The sequence below is a fragment of the Mesoplodon bidens genome (genome assembly GCF_964165515.1).
Source record: "Mesoplodon bidens genome assembly, chromosome: 11".
Classification (NCBI taxonomy): Eukaryota; Metazoa; Chordata; class Mammalia; order Artiodactyla; family Ziphiidae; genus Mesoplodon; species Mesoplodon bidens.
The window spans coordinates 2,316,556-2,337,876 of record NC_138167.1 but is presented as its reverse complement, the minus strand read 5'-3'; the positions used below and the strand labels follow the sequence as shown (position 1 = coordinate 2,337,876).

Sequence of the window (21,321 nt, the reverse complement as noted above, 5' to 3'; positions counted from 1 at the left end):
TCAGGGAATGTTTAGGTTACATACACATTAAGCCTGCAATACAAGCAAACCAAAAAGCTTTCTTGGCTTAAATGACAGCAAATAATTGGGATGCCCAGAGATAGACAATGACTTCTTATGGGGTTATTTTTTAAAGAAAGAAGCTGGGAAGTTAATACCCCCAAATTATTTTTCCCATATGTCCAAAAAATTAGGACTCTTAGGTTCTCCATTACCTCATCAATACCTGGGGCTCCTTGTGAGGCAGAAACATGTCTGAGAAAATTTGACAAAAAGGAACTTCTAATAGAGCAGCCAAGTAGTTTTAGCTAATATTAACAATTTCTAGGCTCTAAGACAATGCAAGTATCAATCAGAAGAGTACAACAATGTGAAGGCAATCCTGTGTATTAGCTTTATTTCAAAGATATAAGCCAAAGTACTTAGAGCATTAAATACCTTTTTAGAAAAGCAGTCACATAGGCCACTTTTTAAACTAATATTTTTTATTCTTCTCTTCTTCCGTTACAAATACAACTCCCTATAAAAAGTCAGCAAATATCAGAGGTCAAATCTTACAAATTAACCAAATAAAACAGTCAAAGACACAGGTCAATAGATCACTCTGAGGTTTAAAATTAAAGTCTGGGGAACTGATAGGTCAGTGGCAGATGCCAGGCAAGCTCTGACCCTTCAGAGGACATTGTGATTATAGGAGGCTAGAAAAGGACTACTGTTTGGTGACTTTAAGCCCGGGGCATATAGTGAACAGTGAGGTGATCTGGGGCTTTCCTATTTGGCAGCTGATTGGGGTAGTTTTTACGGCGGATTAGAACCTTTAAGATAAAAGAGCTACTTGCCCTTCTCTCCCCAGTACAGAAGTTGATAACTTCACTAGCAACCAAGTCACTTAACAACAATGAGCTTTGCCAGAAAACAGGGCAAAGTATGGAGTCTGAAGGGATCAATTAAGTACTTCAGTACAGCTTACGAGAAAGAACAGAGGAAGGAGGTTTGGGCTAGGGAAATGAGTCTCAGGAAAAGTGAGTAGTTTTCAAAACCAGTGTCCATATACTATAAAACTTATCAAAAGTGTGATACTCCTGGTTAGTAGTTTCCAGGTTTTTAGTAAAGGGTGGGAGAAATCATTTGTCAACATAATCTTTTTGCTTTCACCATTCCTAGAGTTCTGGTGTAAAATTTGAGGCAAGTCATTTAATCTCCCTAAGGCTCCATTTCTCCATCTGTAAAATGGAGATCAAATCTTGCTCACAGGATTATTTAGAGGATCAAGTAAAATAATGTCTGGCAAGACACCTGGTCCACAGCCTGGGACACTGAAGGCACTTTTTAAGATCACAGTCTCCTGGCTCTACTCACTATCCTACTTTCCACAAAGCATTCTCCACCTTCAAGCAACTGCCTGTGGCACTACTGGTGTCAGAATCACCTGCTGCGTCTGTTAAAAGCGTAGCTGAAACCCATCCCAAACCCACAGACTCAGGATATCTTGGGGGACAAACCAGAATCCTGCACTGTGACCAGCTCCCAGGTTAATTCTTAAATATTCTAAATTTGACCATCGCTGGCACTATGTGATCCTGCTTTCTGTAAGTTCGGAGTGACTTAATTACTTCCTAACATAAATGTTAGCTTTGTTCTGCAATTGTTTGTGTGATATTTAGCTTCTGAAGTCTGTGCAGTGAAGAAAACAACTGATCTAAATGTCCCTGCTGTGGCAAACTGTCCTGGAGACAAAAAAGGGAGACAATGACTCAAAAATACACATGCTACCAGCAGGTGAAGATTTATAAAGTGCTAATCTGACAGGGGGCGAGCTCAGCCCAACTGTCCGGCAATTTGGAGATGGTCAGCGGAACTGGGAGAGCTGTGCTTCTCTGGGCCGCCCAGCCTGGAGGTGCCACCCTGGTTGTGACAACCCTGAGTCAACAAGTAACTACTCCTGCCTCCAGTTATCTAACCAGTCCAGCCCCCACCGGGTAAGAGGGTTACCAGTTCACCACTATTTGCTGCCGAGAAAAGCGGCCCCATGTCTTTTAGAATCTAATTGTGCACTATACGCCCTGGCTTCTGGTCTCCCAAAATCACATCTATTGCTGTCTTTTCAATTTTCCTTTTGTGATTTTGGCTAGAGGTCCATTCCTAAGCCCAGCTCTCCCACCATCCCCAAAAAGTATATAACTTTTCTTGAGATGCTGTCCCAGCCTACATGTTACACAACAATTTACCCTAATAATCTAGCAGGGAAAAAATAGCCCTCTTGGACTTCCCTGGTGGCGCAGTGGTTAAGAATCCGCCTGCCAATCCAGGGGACACGGGTTCGAGCCCTGGTCCGGGAAGATCGCACGTGCCGCGGAGCAACTAAGCCCGTGCGCCACAACTACTGAGCCTGCGCTCTGGAGCCCGCGAGCCGCAACTACTGAAGCCCGTGTGCCGCAACCACTGAAGCCCGTGCGCCGCAACCACTGAAGCCCGTGCACCTAGAGCCCGTGCTCCATAACATGAGAAGCCACCACAATGAGAAGCCCGCGCACTGCAACGAAGAGTAGCCCCCTCTCGCCCCAACTAGAGAAAGCCCACACGCAGCAACGAAGATCCAACGCAGCCAAAACTAAATGAACAAATAAGTAAAATTATTTTTAAAAAATAGCCCTCTTTACGAATATCTTCCTATCACGTTCATCTACTTACAATCAAAATCCAGCTCTACTTTTGTCTGGAATATCAACTGAATCTGCAGACTATGCAGTAGCCTGAACACTCAAGAACAAAGAATTTGGCTAACCGCATAGTAAGTTCTAATAGTCATTTCCCCTTTCAGTACTTCTGGGAGATATACTTATCAAATCAAAAAGAAGTAATTACTGAAAAACTTCACAGCAATGAGCTGTTCAGATATTAACTGGTAAGACATTTAACTATAGTAAAAATAGCTTACTGGGTTTGGATTGGGGGAAACGTGTGCTTAAATGAGAAATATAATGTTAGTTTGGCATTTCATGTTTTGCTATATGGTTTCATATTTACACTTAAGAAAAAATATTTGAAAAAAATATATTTGGCACATTACATTTCTTGTTCATTTCTTAGCGCATATTACTACACTGGGAAAAAAGAAAGCCTCATGATTTAGTGACAGTCTTAGCTTAGTTACCCACCTGAGCTCTTTTTATTTTGGCATTCAATCTCTTTTGCACCGAAGTTTCTTGCAAAAGCCAGATTTCAAAATTAAAACAATTTAATCAAGTATGACACATGTTCACAATCCCCGTGTATGTTTTTTTGGTGATCTTAACAGTAAGTAACCAACCCTCCCAGTCTGCCCAAGATTAACAGGTTTCCCAAAACACAGGAATTGCGGTGCTAAAACCAGGAAAGTCGCAGGCAAGTTGGGACAGTTGGTTGCCCTATCATAACATCACCAGTTTGTGTGTGTCTCTGCGTGTGTCTGTCTCTGTGTGTGTGACTCCCTCATTTAAGTAATCCAACCTTTGATTACCTATGCCAAAAGGAGATATGAATGATAAAGCCACTGATAATGCAAACACTTTTGCTGAGACAACTCTCCACAAAAATCTTTTAAAATCAGAGTGGCTGGGACTTCCCTGGTGGTGCAGTGGGTTCGAGCCCTGGTCCGGGAAGATCCCACATGCCGCGGAGCAACTAAGCCCGTGTACCACAACTTCTGAGCCTGTGCTCTAGAGCCCGTGAGCTACAACTACTGAGCCCGTGCGCCACAACTACTGAAGCCTGCACACCTAGAGCCCACGAGCCACAACTACTGAGCCCACGCGCCACAACTACTGAAGCCCGTGCACCTATAGTCCACGAGCCACAACTACTGAGCCCACGCACCACAACTACTGAAGCCTGTGCACCTAGAGCCCACGCTCTGCAATGAGAAGCCCCCGCAATGAGAAGCCCATACACCGCAACGAAGAGCAGCCCCCGCTCGCCACAACTAGAGAAATCCCGTGCGCAGCAACAAAGACCCAACGCAGCCAAAAATAAATAAATAAATTTATTTATTTATTTTAAAAAAAATCAGAGTGGCTAACAAATAGTAAAAGTGAGAGACAGAACTTTATAAACATAGTTTCTCTTTATATATCGTGCCAAACTTCTTAGAGAGGTAGTAATGGGTAAGGAAAAAGCCCATAGTAAGAAGGTTAAAAAAAAGTAAAGGGAAAAAAATCTATTTTCATAAGTAAGATTAAATATTTATTTTAATGCAGAAAAATTGTTACTTAAATATTAGCTTGAAAGAATTTGCTCCTTCAAGTTAACTCGTTTAACTCTTGGTACCAATAAGATTGAATGAAAGTGGCAAAGTTCATGGAGAAAAAGATTCTGAACCTTAAAACTAATTTTTTGAAAACAATTCTTCATTATTATTTTTAAAATTAATTTCAACTTGAATTTGATAATGATGGAAGAGATAGTTTTGTTTTGTTTTTAAACCTTTTACATTTTCTGATAATATTTTTCTTTTTTCTTTCTAAAACATCTTGAAATTGAAGCTAGCTAGGTACACTTAAGTTATCCTTCAAAGTTTTCTCAATCTGCACATTTTTAGATAAAAATAATAGTACTTACTAGTTAGAATACATTTACCTAAATATAAATGAACCCAAGAAGTTGTGTGGGTTTTTCGCTACATGATATTTAAAGAACACAGACTTCCTTAAAAAACATTCTTTTCTTGTCATCCTTTTGTTCTGAAGATGCGTACCATGCATTAACTTGTTTTTTCCTTAGAGAAGCACTATACTTCAAGTTGAGAAAGTTGTAAAATTCTTTACCAAGTTTCTAAAGAAACATACCTTCCACTTAGTAAAACTGGTGTCAGAAACAGACTTGGAGAACCATAAAAATTGCAAAACAGGAATGACGGGCAAAATGTTTATAATCTGAAATAATTTGTTTAAAATGAAACACATTGGGCTTCCCTGGTGGCTCAGTGGTTGAGGGTCCGCCTGCCGATGCAGGGGACGTGGGTTCGTGCCCCGGTCTGGGAGGATACCACGTGCCGCGGAGCGGCTGGGCCCGTGGGCCATGGGTGCTGGGCCTGCGTGTCCGGAGCCTGTGCTCCGCAGCGGGAGAGGCCACAACAGTGAGAGGCCCGCATACCACAAAAAAAAAAAAAAAAAAAAAAAGAAACACATTATAGAAATACATCATTCATAAGTGTCTTTCATGTAGCTATTGACAGGTTAAGGCACACCTGCTCACCTGTGTATGTGTTCTGACAATTTTTGTACTAATCTTAACAAATTAATGTGTACAAATCTTTGTATGTTTTAAACAATAGACATTTTCTCTAAATATTCGGCTAAATCTACTTTTGCTCCATCAAAATGTAGATGATAACTTTCCAGATTTTTTTTTTCTTGGCCACGCCATGTGGCATGCAGGATCTTAGTTCCCCAACCAGGGATTGAACCCAGGGCCCCTGCAGTGGAAGTGCTGTGGAGTCCTAACCAGTGGACTTCCAGGGGATTCCCCTTTCTAGATTTTTTAAAAAAAAAACCTATAATGTTAGGAGTAAATCCCAGGGTTCATCTAAAAATAATGATCACATCTTAACACTTAAGTTGCATTTTTGGTTAACTAGTGCTTTCATATAGATGATCTCACCTTAGTCCTTGACCACCCTGAGAGGAAGCAGGACATGTGTTAACAATTCTATGGCAGATGAGAAAAAAACTGCCTGTAGTGTTTATATGCTACAGGAAAAGAACAGGGATAGTAGATGAACTGAACTGTATTTTAAATGCTGAACAGAGGAGAGGGGAGAGGTTATTAAGTGAAAAGGAGAAAAAAAGTGAAAGGTTCATGATGGATATAAACACTGTAGGAAGGATGATAGGAAAGCTGAAGAAGAAACACACCCTGTTGCCAGTCCTCCCACTGCCACACAATTAGTTAAAGGAGGAAGAAAAGGGAGAAGGTCCTGCCAGCACTAGGCTGCTAATACTTCAGACCCAAGGAGAAACTGCTAACCTGTCATCAGCCTCTTTTAATAAACAGATTCAGATGAGAATAAATTCAAATGAAAGATAACATGATACACGCACATATAATGTATCTACCAAAATGCTTTAAAATACTTATAATATAGAAAAATACTTACGAAATTAATAAAGCAGATACAAAAGTGAACAGACAGTATGACATGATATAAAACAAACTATACAGGAAAAGAATTGGAAGGAAACACACGAAAATATTTACAGCTGTGGCCCTCAGAAAGCTGGACTATGGGATATATATTTTACTATATATTCATTTTCCAAAAGTGAGTAGAAAACCTTTAATAAGTATAATTTAAATACGTGTCATTTAGTTTTGCACTGTGCTTTTGTACTTGCATCTCAGTTACCAGAGGGGTGGGGATATTAGCGGAGAGCACCTGGTCTGGGAGCCAGGGTTCTACTTTTGGTTTTGCCACTAATGAGCTCTGTGACTTTGGTCACATCATTTATCTTCACTCAGTCCTGGCTTCATCATTTGTGAAATGAAGAAGCTGGACAAGGGGACCTCTTCAAGCTCTAACAAGTATTTAACTGAGGAGGAAAGTAAGGGAATAGTGATGCAGCTGTGTTTATTCTGTTGATATATTCAAGTTGAGGAGCTATTAAAATTCTAAACATCAAGTGGTGTAAGGAGATAATAAAATTAAAACCATGAATTTACTAATAATCTTGATGGGAACACTATAATAGATACCTTCAGCCATTTAATGAACTAGGATTTTTCATAAAGTCCATCTTTCTCAGAAGTCTATAACATCAATTATTACCTTAAGAAAGACCATCATATCCTTGCTAATATTTAAAATTGAGGGCTGACATTTTAAAAATAATACCTTTAAAGGTCTTTATTTTTTGCAAGAGATGTGAAAATAATCATATTCTATTTAGGAGAGTATATACATAGGGCTGGGTGTGGGTAAGACACAGACCAAAAGGGAAGATTTAACCCCCTAGTTTTAGGTCTTCAGAACTGATCTCAATGCAATTTGCCACAGCTCTTAGGATACCGGCCCAGGACTTTTCGGGCCACTGCGGCTAACTGACAAGATGTCTAGTCCCTCGAGGCAACCTGCAGGGAAGGGACACGACTGCTCTGAGCCCTGCTGTGCCCACGCATGAGACGCACCGCTCCTGGTAGCACACAGCTTCTCTCTGCTCGGTCAAGACTATCACCACATATATGATTTCTAAAACACAACATTTCTTCTACTAAGAGCCTCATAACTGAAAATGTTTCTAGAAACTGAATTAAATGTGTGATGTCACAAGGCCAAACAGACCATCATTACCTCAAACCCAGGTGTGCCCGGCCGCTGCTCCACGTCCCCGCGCACACTTGGCGGGTGCAGCTAGACTCACCTTGTCCTTGCAGGGCCTCTGGCAGTTCCGCGCGGCACACACAGCGTTCTCGTCGTCAGACTCCTCCGCTCCTGACCAGTCGTATTTGGAGGGGATGTCCAGCACCTTCTTCTCTCTCTTCTTCTCCGAGCTCTCCTTCACAAGTTCAACTTTGGCTGCAGCAGCCTTCTCCTTCTTTTTCTTCCTCTCTTCTTCTTTTGCTAGTTTCTTGGCCAGTTTGTTCAGCTCCTTTGATTTTTCCGCACTTAATTTTAATTTCTTCTTTTTAGGTTTATCCATTTTCTTTAGCTCCTTGGACTTCTGCTTTCCTTCGCCAAAAAGCTGTTCTTTTTCTAGCTTCCGTTTCCGTTTCTTCTCTGAAGAGTCCTTTCCTTTTATTTTTAATGGTTTCTCTTCCATGCTGTCATCCTTCGTAAGTATAAAAATAGAAACAATTTTAAAGCAAGACATTTAAAAACTGTTTTATTCTCTTACATGAGGTATCAGGAATAGGCAATTTCATAGAGACAGGAAATAGAATATGAGTTACCGGGGCTGGGGGGAGGGAAATGGGATTTATTATTTAATGGGTACAGAGTTTCTGTTAGGAATAATTTTAAAGTTCTGGAAATGGATAGTGATAAGTTGTATACTATCATAAATATAATTAAAACAACTTAATTGTATACTTAAAAATAGTTGAAATGATAAATTTTATGTTGTGTACATTATACCACAATAAATATTCTGAAGATATTTTAAGAAGGCAAATATAATATTCAAAGAAGATAACAGCAGAAAATAATGGCAAGCCCTAAATAAAATATCTGACTTATTTTTAGCTTATCAGAGGGAAAAAAGGCAAAAAAAAAAGTGTCTGCATATATTAATATAGTCTGTAGCACCTCTACGTAACTGAGATGAAAACATACACAGAAAGCTAAATGTATACTAAATAATTATGTAATAACTCTTTGGGTCTCCACTTACCAGTACTAAAGTTCTTTATTAACTCAATAAATCCTTGGTGGTTAAGAAGTTATCAAAACTGTCAGCAAAACACAAAATTTTATCCATGATCTCATTACAAAGGGTATGTAGTGACTTTCACAAGAAAACAGTTGCTGTCACGAAGCAAAAACACTTGCCTTTTTTTTTCCAACTGTCTAATATTGTTGCTATTTATGTGCCAAGGTAGTAAACATTAAAGATTTTAATAGTAAAAGTGTGTCTAGTAACAGAAAGAACAAGGGGTAAGGTAGAAAAAGAAATATTGAAAAACATAAGCTTGATAATTACTTAAGAAATAACACTTGAGAATTTATTTTCCCACAGATTTGATACTGGAATATCTTTGACAGGAACTCAGAATCTGCAAATTCGTAAAGAACACTGGGTCACAAGTGTCTTAAGTCTATCATATCTTGAATAAGATATTTAACTTCTCAACACTTTGTGTTTCCTTATATGTAAAATAAAGATCAGATGAGGTAACGGATGTGAAGAAAATGCTCTGCGACTGGAAAATACTATCTAAGTTAGGCACCCTCAGTCTGATTTCTAAACCAAAGACAAACCACAGTGCACCACGCGTATCCATGTCAACTGCTGCTGACAGTGTACCTTCCGCCTCATGGAAACAGTCATGGAAAAGAATAATGAAAAGGATACTGGAGTCTAATGCCAGAGAGAGAACCCAGGTCTCTGTTTTTACTCCATGTGTGACCTCAGGCAAGTTTCTACGTCTCTGACCCTTACTTTCTTCACAGGTAGAATGAGCTAAATACTCGCCATGTCTATCCTTTCCCCCTCCCCCTCAGGATTATGGTGAGGATGAATGAGATCATGGATAGAACAACATGTATAAACTGTATAAATAAGAAACTGTGTGATTTAAAATTGTATAAAAGTGTGTAAATTGTATAAATGTATGTGGACTCCCCCTCCCAATCCACTTCTATTTAACCATTCCCTTGCTTCCTGTTTCAACCACTATATTGCCCCCTGCCTAACTTCTGGGCCTTTCACCAGTGTAAGTCTGGGCTAAGGAAGTTGTTCTCAACTTGTGAATTACAGTACCCCCCTTTCTTTTCGGCAGAAATGGCCTTTTTAAAAATTGATTATTACATAAAATCTCAATAAAGAAAACCACAAAGCAGAACTACTTTGGCTTAATGAGAAAGGACAATCAGAGTACTACCCACCCAGCCACCCCTTGTGGCAATCTGTGGTACCTCCAAGGAACCTGGACATTCTAATTGGTTTTAAAACCACTGTAAGTAAGCTTCAAAGCCATACCTCCATGATATGCAGGAATCTGTCTTCAGAGGGTGGGTGTGTGGCCTGCAAAATCCGCCATATGTGTTGAGTCTCATCCAGAGACACCTCCAGGAGATCTCCAACCATCATAAGTTCTTCCAGCTGGGCTTTAGCTCCAGGCGATAACTCTAGCACCGGAGGCTCCAAACTACGGGGCACCAGAGGGCTCTTCCGAGGTTGTTTCCTTGGGGTGCTAGAACCTTTCCCCCAAAAGATAAGACAAAAATAATGAAAACTATTGAAAAAATGTAATGTTTTGAAAGTAAATGTTTAGAAGAATGGTCCCCCCTCCTCCAACATTTAATTTAGAAGTTTGGGTTCACTGCATCAGTATGAAAGTGAAAATAAAAATTTTTTAAAATACAGAACAGAAAGACCTAGAATTCTAATGACCACTCTAAAAACCTGGTTTAGAGTAAAAAAACAGGTTCCTTATTGATTCTTTACCTTGTGACTGGAGGGGAAGGGGAATGGGAGAGAATCTCCTATCCCATGCTCTCTCCATTTCAGAGAATACCAAAAGACTAAGCATATAACTGCCCCATATGAATAATATCTACTTAACAAACAGCAATAATATGCTGTTCCATAAAATCCTGAATTTTACTGTGAAGAGAGAAATACTCTCCTTTTTCCAGAGGTGTGACCTAAAGCAGTCTGACTTATTTTCACTAGGGACAAAGAAAGTGAACATAATAGAGAAATTATTTACCAAGGGATGAAAAACTAACAAAGCTTTCCAAAACCAGAATGAATATTCTTAAAAAGCAGCAAGTCCCTCAACAACCGGTAATAAACAAATAGAGGATAAATAACTACCTATCAGGGATTTGATAAAAATAAAATGGGACTAGAATGGGACCAGATGGCCTCTGAAGTCCTTCTAATTAGGATTCAATAATTCTACGGAAATTTTCAGGTTATGACCTAATCACAGAAAAATGCTAACAGAGACTGGCTTTTCCAAAGTTGCATATTTTCAGGTTCTATGGCATTTCACTGCCAGGATTTGTACTGAAAGAGAGATTCAGTATGGTTTCAGGCTTCTCTTCTCCATACCACTACCAAGGGCCGTAATACCTTGAGAACAGCTCTTAGAAGCAGACGAATAAGCATGCTCAGCACAGAAGGAGGGTGCCGTCCACATGTGCGTGACCACCTCCTCGGACTTGATGGGAATCTCTTCATCACAAAAAAGGCTGGGCTCCAGACTGCTGGAGGACTTCACACTGGCTGTGTCCTGCAGAAGAAACGAAGCGGGTATGGAGAATTAGAAACAACTTATCCCGTGACAAGAATCTAAATACAGGCTTTCAGGTTAAAGTTTCTAATATAACACAGTATATATATTAAAAAAATAAATAAATAAAAGATCTTAAAATTAAATATATGGTATTTAGTGAGACAGAAAATGTCCATTGGGGAAAAAAACAGAACACACCAGTTTTTTTTTTTTTTTTTTTTTTTTTTTTTTGCAGTACGCGGGCCTCTCACTGTCGTGGCCTCTCCCGTTGCGGAGCACAGGCTCCGGACATTCAGGCTCAGCAGCCACGGCCCACGGGCCCAGCCGCTCCGCGGCATGTGGGATCCTCCCGGACTGGGGCACGAACCCGTGTCCCCTGCATCGGCAGGCAGACTCTCAACCACTGCACCACCAGGGAAGCCCTGAACACACCAGTTTTTCAAGCCAAAAGGGAAAGAGTAAAGCTCAAAAGTAATCCTCAGGGCTTCCCTGGTGGCGCAGTGGTTGAGAGTCCGCGTGCCGATGCAGGGGACACGGGTTCGTGCCCCAGTCCGGGAGGATCCCACATGTCACAGAGCGGCTGGCCTGTGAGCCGTGGCTGCTGGGCCTGCGCGTCCGGAGCCTGTGCTCCACAGCGGGAGAGGCCACAACAGTGAGAGGCCCGCGTACCGCAAAAAAAAAAAAAAGTAATCCTCAGAGATAATAAACCTACAAGAAAATTACGATTACATAATCAACTTTCTACATACAACTCATAAAAACTCCTGTAGCCACAAGTTAAGGAACTTTGACCCTTTAAGAAAAAATAAAATGGACTTAGGAGGGGAATAAAGGTTTAGATGTGACATCTTAAGGACACAAATTATTTAATCCTCTCTAAAGGTTTTCAAACCTAGATGCTTACCAACTGCTCTTAATATAATAAAGAGCCTGACAGTATTCGAGCTATACAATTCTGACAAGTCTAATTAGGGCTCAGACGATCCTCCCCTGCAGTTAGGAGAGAATAACCCACAAGTACAGCTTCAACGGTCACAGTGCAATCAGGCAGACAGAAATCACAGGAAGTTCAACAAGGAGAATTTAATAAAGTGAACTCATTAAATGTACATTAAAGTCTTGAAAAGGCAAAACAGAAACACCAAAGTAACACTAAGGCGACTGCAAGAAAAGAGTTGCCATCCCTAAGGGTTGAGGTAACAGAGAAAAGAAGTGGGGTTATTAGAACCAAGAAGCTCAGAGAAGGGGCCTGCAGAGTGGGGACACAGACCTCTGAGGAGGAAGTGCTGGTCCTGCTATCCCTAATAGAACACAGTATGGCTGGCTTCTGGAGTGTGAAAAAAACATCAACTAGAAATTGGAACCAGTTGCCACTGCCAGGGTCAAAAAACAAAAATCAAACAAAAGCCCCCCCCCCAAATGAAAAACAATTGTAGTTCAATGATGACAGGAATGGGGAATAAAACAGGGGAAGGATCAACTCCCTTCTCACTGCGCAGGCCTTTTAATGTTCTCTAATGCCCTTTGCTGGCGGGGGGAGGGGGAGGGCAGCAGGCAAAGGATAAATGTGTAGAGCAGGGGTTGGCAAACCACAGCCTGCAGGCCAAACCCAGTTGGCTGCCTATTTTTTTGTTTGGAGCGTGAGCTAACAATAATTTTTGCATTTTTAAAGAGTTGTTAGTTAAAAAAAAAAAAAGACTAAGGAGGAGAAGGTGTAACAGAGACCAAATATGGCTTGCAAAGCCCAAAATATTTACTTTACATTATATACCTATAGAATATCACTACATATAATGTATGCTAATATATACATGTATTACTCTACAGAAAAAGTTTACCAAGCCCTGGTGTAGAGTCCCAGACCTAGCATCACCTAGCAGAGTAGAAATGAGTAGCTTAGGAGACGAGAGACAACAGCTCAATGACTAACGTAACATCTGATTTTCTTTGTAGGGTGCATGGGAGGAAGGTCTATTGTTATCACGAGCCTATCCTTAATGAAACAGGATACTTAAAAGGTTTCATAAAAAGATTCTGGAAGACAGTGTCACTCACTGAGAATTCAGGAACAGCGCAGTTCATGTAAGTCTTATTTCCTATTGAAGAATTTAAGTCTTAAAAGGCAACAGATTAGGAGAGTACTTTAGTACTCGCCTACTGCAGTCCCCAGATGCGTCATCTCACTGACTGCAGTGTTTTTTTTTCTAACCTTGACTCTACTCACTTCATTGTAACTCATGCAGGAAACTTTCTGTTAAGCTTCCTAACTAGGAAGGAAAGTGATCAGAAAATAATGATTGAGGATTTCCCTGGTTCCCTGGTGGTGCAGTGGTTAAGAAACCGTCTGCCAATGCAGAGGACACAGGTGTGAGCCCTGGTCCGGGAAGATCCCACATGCTGCAGAGCAAACTAAGCCCGTGCGCCACAGTACTCAGCCTGCGCTCTAGAGCCCGTGCCACAACTACTGAAGCCCGCGCACCTAGAGCCCGTGCTCCGCAACAAAGAGAAGCCACCACAATGAGAAGCCCATGCACTGCAACGAAGAGTAGCCCCCGCTCGCCACAACTAGAGAAAGCCCGCGCGCAGCAACAAAGACCCAAGGCAGCCATAAATAAATAGATAGATACATACATAGAAAATAATGATGGAAAGTAAAGATAGGTAAAAATAAATTTAAAAAAAAATTACTTCCCCAGGGTGAAGTATGAAATATGAAGAAGTACTCATTGACTTTGGTAAGTTAAGGAGGCACTGTTAGCCCCAGAGCAATCACTGAAAAAAATAAAAAGGGGTATAGGTAAGAAGCCAATAAAGGAAATAAAATGAAACCTTAAAAAAATTGTCCATTAACCCAAAAGAAGGCAGGAAAAAGCAACAGAGGAACAAAAACAGAAAAAAATGAAAAATAAAGATGGTCAACTTAAATCCAACCATGTCAACAATTACATTAAATGTAAATGAACACCCCCAATTAAAAGACAGAGATTGTAATACTGCCTAAAAACCAAGATTTAACTATGTATTTTACAAACGCATATATATGCAGAATGACACACCAAAAAGAACCCTACCACATGTGCTGTCTACAAAAGACACATTTTAAATATAAAGACACAGATAGGCTGAAGGTAAAACCACTGATAACAGCAAGCTTAAACAAATTACTCTTCCTAAGAAGGAAAATTACAGTTCAGTCCCACTAATAGCAAATATGCAAGAAAGGAGGAATGGCTTCTCAGTGAGAAATGTGTTTCACACACAGATCTGTCACTCCACCTTATCTGATATTAGCAGGACTAAAGTCTCAGACAAAATCTACTCTACAGTAAGTCCCCTACATACGAACGAGTTCTGTTCCGAGAGCACCTTCCTAAGTCCAATTTGTTCGTAAGTCCAACAAAGTTAGCCTAGGTACCCAACTAACACAATCGGCTATACAGTACTGTACTGTAATAGGCTTATAACACTTTTCACACAAATACATAAAAAACAAACACACAAAAAAACATTTTTAATCTTACAGTACCTTTTTAAAATACAGTACCTTGAGAAGTACAGTAGTACCAGCTTTTACGCTTGTTTCTGGACATCCTGGGCTTGAAATAAAGATACTGTACTACTGTACTCTATACAGTACTATACAGTAAAGTACACAAAAGCACAACCACTTGTAGATCCCAAATGCCGCGGAGCAACTAAGCCCATGTGCGGGCTTAGCTGTCACACATGTGACAATGTACGCCAGACACGTGAACAAACTTAGGTGACCGGATATGCAAATGCACGTTCACATCTTTCAAAGTTTGCAACTTGAAGGATCGTATATAGAGGACTTACTGTATTTCCACCAAAGCTCAAGCCACCCAAGTGTTAACAAGCATAGAGAAGAAAAAAAATGAAAGAATCCAACTGCTTAACTTACCTTTCTGTAAATTAAGCAACTACCAGGATAAAAAAAGAACTTCCTGGGAGATAATACCTACTACTATTTTATACCCTCCTTTCTGGTGTGTAATTGTACACATGTATGCATTTGAAAAATATAAACTGTAATATGGACAGACAGTTCCAGTAAAGGTAAACACTATGCCTTAAAAGGAAATAATCATATGAATATCTGAAAGGTTATCCCAGACACAATCACAAAACACCTGTGACAGACTTCGTTTCATTAAATATATATTTTCCTAAGTAACGAGTTTCTTGAATTGCTTGCTCCGATTATTTTAGTGATCACAGGGTATCACATGCAAAATGAAGTAATCAAACAATGCAAAGCACAAACTGTCTGTTTTAAACATTTCAACGCTATGATAACTAGGATTAAATGACTGATTTTATTTTTCTTTATAATTACCTACTCTTCTTCCTAAACCAGCAGGGGCTCTTCATCCTAGCAAAGATATTAAGTTTGAACTATTTTAAGGATGACTTCATGGTCACAAGCAGGGGAGATGATATAAAGGGAAAAATCACCAAGCCAACTGCAAATAAACTGGCAAATAAGATTTTCATTACACAATCGGTGCTTGAGCTGTAGGAAAATCCTCAAGAGTATAATTTTTTTAGTGCAAAGATTACCGCCGTCAAGGTAAATTTGACCTTGAATTACCATGTCTTGCCGCCATTCTTCCACTGTCCTAAGCTGTCAAATACACTAACATTATAAAATCCATAATCTTTATCTTTCTACCCTTCCAACACCCTCTCCTCAGATTGTAAGCTAAGACACCCATATATATTTTGCAAACAGAGGACTACTCCATACAACCGTATCAACCACTGCTTTGATCCCTAGCCCTTGAAATCATATAATACTTGTGATGTTTTGTTTTCATAGGTTACCAATCTGCTTCCAAGCGAAGTCCATCCTGTTTAGCAATTCTAGAGTGCTGGCTGATACCTAATGTGCTAGAAAGATAACAACCCAGGTACTGAGGGCCTCTAAGCCACGGCAAACAGGCAATTCTAGTACTGGCTAACTTATACGTGGCGTGGGCAGCATTCCCTTTCAGCTGCTCCTGGTCATTCTACCAACTTTATAAATAAAGATGGTCATTAACCGCAAGGATAACAAGGTGCTTAGGAACCTTATTATTATTTTTTTGGTATTTTTGGTAATTAATTAATTAATTAATTTTATTTTCGGCTGCATTGTGTCTTCGTTGCTGCACACGGGCTTTCTCTAGTTGCTGCGAGCGGGGGCTACTCTTTCTTGCCGTGCGCAGGCTTCTCATTGCAGTGGCTTCTCTTTGTTGCAGAGCACGGGCCCTGGAGTGCGCAGGCTTAAGTAGTTGTGGCACGTGGGCTCAGTAGTTGTGGCTCACAGGCTCTAGAGCACAGGCTCAGTAGTTGTGGCACACGGGCTTAGTTGCTCCACAGCATGTGGGATCTTCTCAGACCAGGGCTCAAACCCATGTCCCCTGCATTGGCAGGTGGATTCTTTTTTTTTTTTTTTTTTTTTTTTGCTGTACGTGGGCCTCTCACTGTTGTGGCCTCTCCCGTTGCGGAGCACAGGCTCCGGACGCGCAGGCTCAGCGGCCATGGATCACGGGCCTAGCCGCTCCGCGGCATGTGGGATCTTCCCGGACCGGGGCACGAACCCGTGTCCCCTGCATTGGCAGGCAGACTCTCAACCACTGCGCCACCAGGGAAGCCCTGGCAGGTGGATTCTTAACCACTGCGCCACCAGGGAAGTCACTTAGAACCTTATTTTAAATGCTAATTCAAGTTTCAACTTTTCTCAAGTCTTTAATTCATGTAAGTTTTAAAAATTCCCTCATTAAAGCATCCCCTTGATCCATTTTTATCTTGAGAAAAACATCTTCCAGCGGGTAATTTACAAGCATCTATGATGGATGGTTTAACTTTATATCCTAGGAGTTCTAATGCTGATGGTATTCATGCTCTAAGAATGAGCTTACCTAGTATGCTGAAAAGACAAAGGAAAAGACAGTGAACAGACTGGGAAGAGAATACACCCTAGTTTTTTCACACATCAGAGTACGAACTCCCCGGTTACAGGCACAGATGCTAAACATTAGCTCAACAAGGAATAATACAAAACAGATCAAGAGATTAACTGTAAGCTGGCAGAGTGTCTGCCTAGATCATGATGTTATTACTAGACAGAAGACAAAGGTCTTGGGCCTGACACAAAACAACAATAAAAGGCCAAAAGGATCCAACACAAAACCTTCCCTTCATCCCAGTGTGATGTCATTATCAAAACAATCATATTGAGGGCAAATACTTTGTTCTAACTGTGACTGTAACTCCACAAATTCAAACCATGGGCCCAAGTATAACCCACCCCTGAATATGACATGCTGTCTAGCACCATTCAGATAGGAGATCAGAGAAAAAGACTCGAAGCAAAGCTAGAATGGGATTCTTAAAACTACAGAGACTTTAACAACCCAAAGGAAAAAACAATGAAATCAGCCACGAAAGTTTTCAATAACTTAAATATATCATTTTTCTAGTCCCTCTAAGCCACAGGGTGAGGAAAATAAATACAGATTTTAAACACTTCCATCCTTTAAAAAAAAATTGAGTTTCATCAATCTATATTTTTTTTGGAGCACTGAAAAAATGCTATCACCATAAACTAGGATAGACAGATGACTAGCTTTCTCTTCCACTTTCAGCCTTCAAACACCAGTGTTCAACAGCTTTTTTAACAAACTCAGTGATCAAGTACGTACCCACACAGCCTGTCCCTGTAATTACCTTCATGTCATAGCCATATGTCTCCCGAATGTCTTCATCAGAATCTGTCTCTTCATCATCATAGTCCACCGTTTGCCGAGGGGAAGAAGATACACTGCTCACCACCCGGTTAAAAGCAGACTGCTGGAAACTAGGTAAGTGTCCCTAAACAACAAGCAATCCCAAGATGAGCAGAGAGACACACTGAAAAAACATGAGTAATTAATGTACGCTTAAGACCACCAAAACGTAACGAACTTGCAAACTGGCTAACAGAATTCAAGTTAGTACAGATCAAATTATTTGATTATAACGCTAAGGTCCACCTGAATGATATTTCCAGGTAATACTTCACTGAAACGACCTTACGTATATACCCAAAGAAAATCCTATGGGCGTACATGCCAAGAGGAAATTATGTGTAATATAGTTGCTAGCAACTTACTGTTATTTTCCTAATCTACTGGTAAGATAGATTTGATTTACTACTTACACGCTGGCAAATATTATCCCATGAAACAGGAAAAAAAAGAAAATTCTAAACTTGCCTGTAAGTCTGGATTGGCAGCGGCCTTTTGGAGCTCTGCGCTGATGATCTTTTCAGTTTTCTCCCGAGCTGCCTGCTCCACCATCCGCTGGCTCAACACAGAGAGCTTGGCCAGGGCAGAGGACAGCTCATCTGTGGCCAGGGCTTGCCGGGCCCTGTCCTGCCAACTCATTGCACGTTCTGTCAAACACTGAAGGGCCTCTCCTTCGGGCAGCCGTACAGGCAACTTCTGAAGGGATACCAGGAGGGACAGAATAGTCTCTAGCCTCGGTCTTCGAGACCGCATACAGAGAGGGCAAAGGAATTTTACTTCTTTGGCCTGCCAGCTAGACCCTTTCTTCTGGGAACTTGACTTAGGAAGAGGAACACAGCTGTTATGAAACCAGTCTTTGCAGAGCTCACACTGGAGCATAAACCCACTCGCTGTCTTGCGGCAAATGCAAAATTTTACTTCTTCTATGCGGTCTACCATTGTCATCTTGGCTAGGTTGGCTGCTCTGAGGGAATGCATGGCTTCAATCTCTTTTTGCTCCCGTTCTTTGAAAACTGCCACCTGTGTACAACAAACATTTAAGTGAAGGGAGTCACTGCAAAATACTCCAGAAGTACCAAATCTTCAAGGCTAAGGGATCACCTCCATGTTGTAGCCTCACGGTGACAGAGAACTTTTTTTTTTTTTTTTTTTTTTGGCCACGCTGCACAGCATGTGGGATCTTAGTTCCCCGACGAGGGATCGAACCCGCCCCCCTGCACTGGATACACAGAGTCTTAACCACTGGACTGCCAGGGAAGTCCAAAGCATTGTCCTTTTTTAAAAAAAAAATCAGCAATGTCTTAAAATTTGGGGCAGCGTGACAGTTTCTAGGCAAACATTCCTCACCTGCAGAATCCACAAGTACTCACAATTCGCATCAGTAGAGTACTTTGTAATTCTTCTACAGGGCGCAGCAGAAAGATGGTGCGCCGTGAAATCAAGCAGCCTTGGTAGGAGGCCTGGCTCTTGCACTTAACAGACCCCTGATCCGGGTTACAAGTTTTCTGAATCTCAGTTTTCCGAAAAATGAGACCACTACTAACCTCTTTTTGCTGTTTTAAGGATTAAATAAGATAACATATGGAATGCCTAACCTGGTGCCTGGCACAAGCTAAATATTCAATCAATACTGACTCCTCATCCCCTTGTAATTCATTCTCTGGGGGAAAGTTTGATACAAATTGATTTTTATTTCTTTCTAGGACTTTCCAACTTATGTAGAAGAAGAATAACAAAGCCTGATGACTAATTATAACAAGGTTTTAAGTAACTCATTTCAAAAAAGTATATAATAACAAAATTTAATTATTATGAATATTGTCAGGGCATTTTCTTTTTAAACTCTGGCAGCTTTGAAGCAATTCTGAAATAATGTCCAGTGCTATTTTTCTGGCAAGACTAACTTATTAGGCAGGCTCTCTAACAAGAAATTACTTCCATTGGCCTCGAAACGGGGTCATTTGTAGGCAGGAAGAGCCATGTGAAGTCACTTAGTCTACGCGAGTCACTACTACTACATATCGCCCAAACTCCTTTTATTTTCTACCTCCTCAGTCTCCTTGTAATTGTAACATATTCCTCCTACTCTCCAATAAAACCCACAATTTTAAGTAGCTACAAACATCTTATTGCACACTCACTATACTAATGAATGCTACCAGAAGAGGTAGACACTGCAAATAGCAGCTGCTGTCAGTCAGCTGGTGTGAGTCCTTTGAAAAGCACAATAGCACTAAGCACCAAATGCTCTGAAATTCTAGCCCAGTAATCCCATTCCTAAGAGTCAACTGTAGGAAAATGATTTGAAAAAAAGGAAAAGGCTATACAAAGAAGTTCACTTTGCTATTATCCACAACAGCGAACTCCTAGTAACAACAAAAATGGTCAATATCAGAAAATTATGGATAATTTGATGGAATATTAGATGACTATTAAAATAACAATAAAGAAGAGAGACGGAAAAGCCAATGTTAGGGAGAGAGAACAGTAAACTTTTTATATTCTTTGATTCCAAATATGAAAAAAGATGTGAAATATGTATAACCATAAAGCCAAAGATAAAAGTACACAAAAATAAAAATAGTTAAGAACATTAAAAAACAGTGATTCCGCTAATATCTTCACAGAATTCTGTATTCACCAAGCAAATTCAAGATGCACTACATAATTTCTTACCACTGTGGCTGTATCTCTGGTTTCCTCCAATCCCTCCTCCAGATCACTCAGAGGTTCAAGGTCCAGATCCTTTTCTTTTTCTTTTTCTATTAGTTCTTTTACTTTTTTCCTTCTATTTTTTCCACTCCCATAAATACCAATGTCAGTTCGGGGACTAAGCACCTACAAAAAATAAAACCAAATATGGAGCTCTGGTTTAAAAAAAAAATCTCAAAACTGAAAATAAAATGAACCACTTACTGACCACTCACATGTCCTAGACATGTTCTTATGAACTTCATATGCATTATCTAATTCAAAACTCCCAACAAGCCTCTGAAGTAGGTGGTATTATCGGCACTGTACAAACGAGGGAAACCAGAAAGGCAACAACTTGCCCACAGACACAGGGTTAGCACTAGGAAGTCAGTCCTCAAACAGGAAAATACCTTACTCCAAAGTCTATGCTCTTAACTACTATGTTCAACTGTTCAACATGAAAAGGGTACTGAGTATTGAAATCTGTGCTTCTCGCTATTCACAACAGCCAAGACACGGAAGCAACCTAAGTGTCCATCAACAGGAATGGGTGAAGAAGATGTGGTACATACATACAATGGAATATTACTCAGCCATCAAAAAGAATGAAATAATGCCATTTGCTGCAACACGGATGGACCTAGAGATTATCATACTAAGTGAAGAAAGACAGGGAAAGACAAATATTATGATATCACTTCTATGTGGAATCTAAAAAAATGATACAAATGAACTTATTTACAAGACAGACACAGACTCACAAACATAGAAAACAAACCTATGGTTACCAAAGGGAAGAGGTGGGGGGAGGGATAAATTAGGAGCTTGGGATTAACAGACACATACTACCTGTATATAAAATAGATAAACAACAAGGTCCTACTGTATAGCACAGGGAACT

The 21,321-nt window shown here is 40.4% G+C and overlaps 1 protein-coding gene across 3 annotated transcripts in view; it reads right to left on the bottom strand.

Moving 5' to 3' along the window:
* KDM5A (lysine demethylase 5A) overlaps positions 1 to 21,321 on the bottom strand; it is an 84,964-nt gene that overhangs the window by 10,165 nt on the left and 53,478 nt on the right. For all 3 annotated transcript variants that reach the window (XM_081247968.1, XM_081247967.1, XM_081247969.1), the window contains 6 exons: positions 20,403 to 20,564; positions 18,195 to 18,746; positions 17,668 to 17,811; positions 10,773 to 10,932; positions 9,672 to 9,892; positions 7,395 to 7,802 (listed from right to left, as the gene is read on the bottom strand). In XM_081247968.1, the coding sequence (XP_081104094.1) occupies positions 7,395 to 7,802; positions 9,672 to 9,892; positions 10,773 to 10,932; positions 17,668 to 17,811; positions 18,195 to 18,746; positions 20,403 to 20,564 (1,647 nt within the window). The remainder of the gene's footprint in view (positions 1 to 7,394; positions 7,803 to 9,671; positions 9,893 to 10,772; positions 10,933 to 17,667; positions 17,812 to 18,194; positions 18,747 to 20,402; positions 20,565 to 21,321) is intronic.